This window comes from Hordeum vulgare, chromosome 4H (genome assembly GCF_904849725.1).
Source record: "Hordeum vulgare subsp. vulgare chromosome 4H, MorexV3_pseudomolecules_assembly, whole genome shotgun sequence".
NCBI lineage: Eukaryota > Viridiplantae > Streptophyta > Magnoliopsida > Poales > Poaceae > Hordeum > Hordeum vulgare.
Window position 1 is genome coordinate 28,153,537 of NC_058521.1, and position 8,837 is coordinate 28,162,373.

General features: G+C 47.9%; 1 protein-coding gene across 2 annotated transcripts; it reads right to left on the bottom strand.

Annotated features, from left to right (window-relative positions):
- Positions 1-2,391: 2,391 nt before the first annotated feature.
- LOC123447684 (GRF-interacting factor 1) lies at positions 2,392-5,778 on the bottom strand. 2 transcript variants are annotated; one of them, XM_045124314.1, is made up of 4 exons: positions 5,419-5,778; positions 4,021-4,097; positions 3,247-3,331; positions 2,392-3,142 (listed from the first exon to the last, which is right to left on the bottom strand). In XM_045124314.1, exons 1-4 carry the CDS (start codon positions 5,506-5,508, stop codon positions 2,720-2,722), a joined length of 675 nt encoding a protein of 224 aa, XP_044980249.1. In that variant the 5' UTR covers positions 5,509-5,778; the 3' UTR covers positions 2,392-2,719. The 2 variants fall into 2 exon arrangements, with proteins under 2 accessions (XP_044980249.1, XP_044980248.1); XM_045124313.1 differs by lacking the exon at positions 5,419-5,778 and adding an exon at positions 4,764-5,343.
- Between the last annotated feature and the right edge of the window lie 3,059 nt (positions 5,779-8,837).

Below are 8,837 nucleotides of genomic sequence, written 5' to 3' on the forward strand. Positions count from 1 at the left end.
TGTGGTATTCCTTTCTTCCGTTGCAACGCACGGACCCTTTTGCTAGTCATGGTACTGAAACGACAAATATTACGGGTTTTAAGTCCATATGCATGTCACTACAAATTTGGTTCCTTTTTTCTGTCCAGTGACTACAAATTTGATTGATCACCAACTAAATTTTGTGTATCCCACCCCGGTAGTTAATGGGTCAGTCACTCGCGTGTAGGTATCAAGCTAGGTCCAGGTCAACTCGAGTCGGCTCAGCTCGATTGTAAATACGCATTAGTTAATGAGCTAGCTCGACTCGGCTGGTTAACTTATAACAAGTCCAAAGCCCTAACTCGGCTAGACCCGTTAAATACTCGAGTTGGCTCAATAGCTTGGCAAGCTTGTTACGAAACTTGATTATGTTTTGAACCGGCTTGTAGAGTCTATCTGATACGCGGCAAACCCACGACGGTTGATCTTTTCACATTTGAAGGGGAAAAAGAGGAAAATCAAGAGAAACACGAAAACTCAAGAATAATCATTAAATCACACACTCACTAGATCCACATAAACACATGAGGATTCATGATCCAAAATCAACGAAAGGATACATAATAGTCTTCCATACGAGAGCGGCCTTGTATCCACAATGGGATCTTCCCTCGAGAACCAATATAACGGGTCATTTACTTTTTGTAACATATAACTAATATTTGTTAACCTAACTAATGGTCAATTCTTTTTACTGAAATGCATGCGAGACTCACTTAGTTTTTTGACATACAACTAATATTTCTTGACGTTGCCGGCCACTCTCGCGTCTAATGGCGGAAAGGGGAATACTGACGCCTCGGCTCCACCTAGTAGATAGGTAGAGTTTTAGTCCTCGCATGGGCGATGCTCGGACGGATGTCAACCCTTCGTCTTCAAGTGAAGTTTTCGGGCTCCGACCTCCTAAAGTTCGTCCTTAAAGGCGTATTAGACGAAGCTTCGGTGTAGATTCTGGCAAGGTTATAGTTTCTTGCCTTCCGTATACAATTGAAAGATTTGTTGTCAAGTTATTCAGGCCGATTCAATGTTCAACAACGACAACGACAACTGCAAGAGTCTTCAGGACCAACTTTGGGGTGTTAGTCCTTAGGCGCACGTGCACAAAGACTTCTCGGTTCATCGATAATGCCATGTCGTCTTTAGTATTGAAGGGGCGACAGTGACGCGTCAACGACACTGGTCGTTCGATGGAACATGGGTCTTGATATAGTTTTTATTATGTTTGAGGTACTATGTACTACTCTCTTCGTTCCTAAATATAAATCTTTAAAGAGGTTTTATTCGTGGACTATATACGGATGTATATAGACATACTTTAGAGTATAGATTCACTCATTTTGCTTCGTATGTAGACTCCTAGTGAAATATCTTAAAAATATATATTTAGGAATGAAGGGATTACATGCGAATCTTTATAATATGTATCAACCTTTTTGAAAAAAATAATTTATATTTATGGACCGAGTTAATGGTCAATTTTTATTGAAATGCATGTGATGCTTATAAACTCGATCATAGGGAGTAGTGTGGATTCTTTCCTAGAACCAGTAGTTGTGTAGGTGCAACCCATGTTCATATTATGCAAGATATATATTGCACTTGTTCACGTTGACATTTAACATGATATTATTTACTCACTCCGTTCTTAAATATAAGTCTTTTAAGAGATTTCACTAGGTGTCTACATACGGAGCAAATTGAGTGAATCTACACTCTAAACTATGTCTATATACATCCGTATGTAGTCCATTAGTGGAACCTCTAAAAAGACTTATATTTAAGAACGGAGGGAGTAGTAGAGGGTGCTAAACGCCGGGTGACATGGAACATTGGACAGATGCGGTTGAACCGATAATCCCACATCCACACAAACTTCCCTAATAATTCTTTTACCCCTCTAATTCCCATCTTCCTCCCCCTTTCTCCAATCTTAATCATCCAAGCTGCTTGTTACATAAAGCACATGACTTGCTATACAAAGATGTAGCATTACTCCGGCTGAACAAGTGAGAGTCAATTGGATCAACACAAGTCGCTCTTTTTATATTGGTGTAGATTAGGTTTTACTCCCTTCGTTCATAAATATAAGTCTTTTTAGATGTTTCATTAAGAGACTATATACGGATATATATAGACATACTTTAGAATGTAGATTCACTTATTTTGCTTCGTATGTAGTCATTTAGTGAAATCTTTTAAAAGATTTATATTTAAAAACGGAGGGAGTATTTGTGAGCATCAAGGAAGGACCGGTGGTTTAAATGCATGTGAGCAAATGACATGTAAAACATATTCGTAAAATGCTACTGGTGAAGTTGAGCTACTTTTCGGATTTAACTCATGATCCACGGCACAGTGAACACAACTAGAGAAAGAAGAAAACACCATGATCATTCAGCACTACATAGGGAGTGTTCACAAACCATCGCCACCACCCGCGACATCCGACGCTACATCTTAATTAGGATTGGATCGAGAACCTGCCATGCACATCCAAAACAAGCGAGCCTGCATGCAGACGCCACTACCACCTCCAGGTTCCATGGAACTCACTCACCTAAAACCTTGGCCAACGCAACAACCTTAGCTACCTGCTACTACTCCGCTACTACCATGCCACTACCGTCCTCGAACGCTACCTGCTACTCCTCTTCTTCCTGCTGCTGCTGCTGCTATGCCGGTGCTTAGCGACGACGGCCTAGCTTCCTTCCTCGTCGGTGCCCTTGAGGTACTCCCCGTCGCCGCTGTGCGCGCCGGAGTTGGCGCCGCGCGCGTCGGCAGACAGCGAGGTCGACCCCTCCTTGGCGCCGCCGCGGCCGTAGTCCGAGAAGACGCTGGGGTTCATCATGCTGTTGCCGGTGCCGCCGCCGCCCATGCTGGCCTCGCCGTGGAGGAGGTTGAACCCGGTGGTCGCGCCGGAGGACATCCCCAGCTGGCCGTGCGCCGCCGCCTGGTGCTGCTGCTGCTGCTGCTGCTGCTGCTGGAGCGGCGACATGGCCTGCTGCGCGTACATCATCGACGACCGCGCCGCCATCATCTGCGCCGACTGCGGCGACATCATCTGCGCCGACTGCTGCGGCATGTACCGCGGCCCGGACTGCATCATCAGGTTCGACGGGTACTGCGCGCAACCAACAATGCCAAACGATCAAGAAACTCATTCAGGCCTCCAACAACCCCATGAAAACAAGAACCGCAGCGAGGCCAGCCTCGACGAAGACTCACCTGAGACAGCGACGCCGTCTGCGGAGGCTGGCTGTCGGCGATGGCGGCGAGGTACATGAGGTTCTGCTGGAGCTTAGCTTGGTTCCTGCAGCACCGGAGCAGTACTAAGTGTAAGTGGTAGGCAAGCAAAACAAGGCTCAGCGTGTGGCCGCTGTAGCCTGTTGGGCGATGAACAAATACGCGAAGAAAAATATGTGGGAGCATTGCGCAGCGATTGGTAACCAAAGATGCGCTTCCTGTCACCACAAAGTAAGCATATGGACATGAAGACGCATGAGTATGGCTGGAAAATAAAAGATGAAACTGTTGCGCGGCGCTGACAGCAGGGAAGCAGAGAAACAGTCCACTGAACAAGAAACAGTGGCACTTTTCTACACAGTAAGTAATTACTGTCTATATCAGACAGATACTTTTTCGATTTGATAAATAAATAAACATATTTCTTCGTCAGCCTACAACTAGCACAAATCAGCTTGGGTCTCAACCAACCAAGATGCCAAAATGACCAACGATGGATGTCATTTGGGAACACATTTGATTGCCCTTGAATCTCTATTAGACGACCATACCATATTCTGATTGCTCCTAACACCACTACTAAGAGTAAGTGATGATGTTACCGGAAGAGCTAAGATGGCAAAAACTACATAAAACACTGCAGCATTCCATCACGAGTGCAGTGCTCCAACAGCACACAGTCGCTGGAGTGGTTCACAAGGATATCAGACAAGACCGGACCAGATCAGATCAGATCAGATCAGGGATAGGACTCACCGTGCACACTCCTCCACCTTGCCGTTGTTCTGGTTGTCGAGGATGGCCAGGATCAGCTGCTTGTTCTCGTCCAGGTACTGCACACACAGTTCCAACGCCCAAACTTTTTCATGTTAATAACATTTCAGCAAGGGCATATCTTGAACACTACAACTGATAAATAAATACTAGCACTGCATCACAGCTGGGTGCCCAACACATCCATGTTCTGGATGTTCTCCCAAATCAGTCAGGCAGGCACAAGATATGGACGCATCTTTTATCACCAATCAGGCGCCAGACAGGAGATTAAGGTGGTGTATGCAGGGATACAAAAGATCTGACTGACTGCCAACAGCCTATCCTATCAAGCCCAGGGTCAATCATTGGCTGACACGCAGGTTATCACAAAGGCAAAGGACAAGCACGCCAACTTTAGGGATCTAGCAGTCAAATACCAATGGCACAAGCGAACCTACATTCCTACCACCCACATGAACTTGGACTTGGACCAGATCATGTCTGGCTCGTCCAGGCCAATAGGGCCATGTGACCGGCGACTGATCTGTTTCTATTTCTACCAAGGAAAGCATTCAGATTTGCAGGTTGGATTAGTGGAAAGATTTATGGAAATATCACGGCTTTTACTCGTTTCCTTTGATGGAAGATTGCACATGATGCGCCTGCTAAGAAAAGGGGGCGAGATTTAATGGCGGTTTTGCCAGGCCAGATGCAGGGAACGCGGGCCTGGCCATGGTTACTACCTTGCCGAGAATACTGGCGTGATCATGGGCGCCGCGGCACTGACCAAAACAAGCTGAAAATGGTAAAGATTTTTGCGGGAGGGGGAGGAAATGATGTGGAAATACTCTCATCGTATCGCGCGAGCAAGAAAATATGAAGGGGACAAGAAAGACAGCAGCAGTTTGAACTGCAGATGAAATCAGGCGTGAGGGACCATGGAGAACAGATCTCAATATAAAAATACACATCAAGGGTATCTAGACCTAGACCGGAGGGTGGGGAGAAGAATAAGCATGGAGAATAAGAGCGGGGGTCAAACTCGGCGTGCCCTAGACTAGAGCTCTTCTTCACAAATCTCCTAAACAAAGATCAAATACTCCCTGGAAAAGCGCGAAAATAGAAGGGAGAGGTAGAGAGAAAACACAAAGGAGAGGGAGAAAATGATTCAAGAACCACATGAAAAGAAACTGCGATAACACATAGGAGAGGGAGAAAATGATTCAAGAACCAGATGAATGAGGAAGAACACCGAAGCAAGAATAATAAGCAAGTTCAGACAGAGACACAGAGAGAGAGAGATGGAGCATGTGTGTATGTATGTATAAATGCCCAAGAAAGAAAGGAAGAAAGAAGGAAAGAAAGAAGAGAGGGGAAAAGAGAGGGGGAGATCATGACCTGCTGAATGAGATCAGTGGTGACAGTGGTAGAGGAAGCGTAGCCCCCCATCATGCTCTGGTTCATCTGCATCAGGTGTTGCTGCTGCATTCCAATCACCAACTGCAAAAAGCTTCCCCTCCCCTCCCCTCTCTCCACCCACACAAGACCGCCGCCGCTGCCGTGTCCCCTGCCCGCCCCTTTTCCTCTGCTTCCTCCTCTGCCTCTCCTTCCTCCCCCCCTCTGATCCTCCTGCTGCTCTAGAACAGCACGGTGCAAAGGAAAGATAGGGAGGTTTCTTGGGGTTTTGGCAATGGGGTTTTGGCCTGCCTCTCCTCTCCTCTTCTTGTGCTTTTGCTCTCTATGGTTTTGGAGCGGAGCTCTTTAAAAAGGGAGGGGGCGTACCACCGGGCTGCCGCTTCAAATGGCCTCTTTTTTCTACCATCTTTTTTCTTGGTCAAGTGTATTGAGCAGATCTTTTTCGAACGAGCTTTAAAGGCCGGGTGAAACTTTTTTTTACTGCCGGGTGGAAAGGCGGGTAACTTTTTCGGGCTGGCTTGGGCACCTGCGCATTCATGCCGGTTGATTCTTTAACAATGACCACCAGCCAGAGGCAAAAATAAAACCTCCCTCCATCGTTAGGTTGGCCAAATTTATTATGTCTCGGGTGAGCAAGTTTCTCTTGAGCTTGATGTCCAGCCTGCCCGTCCAGGGCCTATGTGATCCGACCGGCTTGTGATGACCAGGCTACCTCCATTTCTTTACGGCCTCCGATACGATGAGCAGATGGTATGTCTCGTCACCCGTCACCCCCCCCCCCCCCCCCCCCCTACACCAACTAGTTCTAAAAAATTAAATATTAGGACAACATCAGCGCACCGATCCAAACGGACAACAATTTCGTTCGTTTTTTTGTCTGTTTGAGTCGGTCCGCCGTCCGACGTCCGTCCTGTTTTAGATATGGATCGACAGCGCGTCCAACGCGCCGATCCATATATGCCGACGTGGCTGGCTGGCCGCCCTATTTTTCATTATTTTCATAGTTTGAATCAAATAACATAATTTGGATCGAAAATAACATAGTTATTACAAGCCCAATAAAATTAAAAATGTCTCACATAGTTCGCACATAGTTTTGCTAAAAAATAAAATAAAATAAATCTATTGGTTGAACACGAACCGTCAGAGTTGTAAAGGAAATTGTGAAAAAAGAATTCGTCAGCGGTATCCATTTTTCTATACCTTGGCAAACTGTCGAACAGCTTGCGGGCGTCGACGCAGAAGACAGACTGCGAAGGGAGTCGCGGCGTGCACGGACCAGCTAGCTGTCCTGCCGGCGTCCGACGAGCGGGCCGCGTCGGTGAGAATCTGGCCGGGCGGCTTCTTGGTCGGGGACGTGGGGGTGGGAAGCAGTCGGCTCCCCGACGGCAAGACAACGACGGCGGGCGATGTGGGAGTCGGCAGCGTTGCTGAGAGTGCACGGATGTGGGCGGTGTTGCTGGGAGTGGACGGATGTGGACGGCGTTGCTGAGAGTGGACGGATGTGGGCGGTGTTGCTGGGAGTGGACGGATGTGGGCGGCGTTGCTGAGAGTGGGCGGAGTCAGCCGACAAAAATGGACGGCGGCGTCGGCGACAAAGAAGGCGGGCGAGGGTTGATGTTGGATGGGGGAGGCCAATGTGGCACCGACCAGCGGGCCCGGAGGAGGAGATGGCGAACGTGCGCGTATCCGTGCCGACGTAAATTCGGCTACAAAATGGGCTGAGAATTAATCACGAGCAGACGAAAACCGGACGTGCGTTCTTTTAAATTGGCGCGTTGAACCGTTTTTTGTGTTCGTGCCGACCTAAACGGACGGCGACGGACAAAATAAATCACCCCACTCCTTACATAACGCGCGGTAACGGAGCACGAGCGCGGTAAGAAGGCAAGCGCTACCGCCGTAAAAGATGATGTTACGCCATGAATCACGTCTGAGCGGCGGAGCGGTGGCGCCGGAGAGGGCAAGTAATAACACCAAAAGTTACAGCGGGGCTACAGCCTAGAGACGCACGGCGCGTGTGTGTGTGCACATGGCATCGGCGTCTCCCTCTCTCTCTCTCTCGTGGATGGGCGCGTGCATGCATGCATGCACGCACGCAGCGCCTGCCCGGTAAGGCGTTGCGTCACCTGACGCGGATCCTCCCTGCGCTGCGCGGTAAAAAAAAAAAGTTTACTACCTTTGTTTTACCTGCGTGGTCGCTGGCTGCTCGGCGAGTAGTTACCGCTTTACGGCTGGCTCGCTCTGGGTGTTACGTTGGGTAAAATAAAAGGTGAAGGGGAGGAGTACAGCAGGAAAGACTTGTGGGGGGTGGAGTCAAAGGTGGCCTCCAAATGGCTCTGTCATCGCTGGCCCGGCTGCAACTGAAACGAGGTGTGTGCGTTTTCTTTTTCCCCGTCCGCCTCCCTCGCAGCTGATCGTTGCAGGTGACTACTTTTGTAGCACGCGCTACCGCCAATGGATGGGCTGGTTTTGCGAGCACGTCCGGATGGCAGATGAACACGAGAAATATATGACGCCAACGAGCAGCTCTGCAACGGACGACTGGCTGTGGACTGCTGGCGACGCTGGTGCATTGGGTGGTACCAACGCGGAATCATCCTCGCCGGTTGCATGCGGCGGAGGTGATTCAAGCACCGCCGGTCGCTGGTTGTGGGGCGGACGGCCTCGCCGGAAGGCGACGCGGCTGGGAACTTGGGCGGCGGCGAAGATGGTGGAGGGTTGAGGCCAAAGCAGGGCCGGTCCTGAAATTATGAGGACCCGGAGCGAAACAAAAATTTCGGGCCTATTGATACTAGTCATACTATGTGGTTTGCATATGACTATACCACCGTGTTTCGACAGTTGATTCATGAGTAAATTCAAGAAAAAGTTTTCAAAACATTGGGTTCTAAAACGCATGAAGACGGAAATATGAAGTACAACAATATGGATACCGTGACTTTAAAAAAATATCACAAGAGTTTAAAGCTCTTGAATTTACAATGATGTGAGTGAAGATACATGCAATCACATAAGACAAATTGTAAGATCTCTAATCTCAAACCTATTGGAAATAAATGCAGCAAAAGCACAATAAAATTCCTATGAAAATATCTCATTCAATTTAGGAAGCCACCTTTTTTCCGAAAATCTAAGAAGCCGTCACCATTCAAATTATACCTTTTACATAAACATAAAAGTAGATTCGCCATTAATCCAATAAATTATTTGTAACACAAGTGAGATAATTTGTGAGTATAATAACAAGGATGTATACCTCACAAATTGTTGAATTTCAGAACGGTAATATGATGCACCCTGGATTTACATTGATTGCTCGATAAACTGACGCTTTGCAAGGACCTGATGTGGAGTGAACCGATGACTGATGGGAGGCGCTCGGCCATGCGGTCTGACCG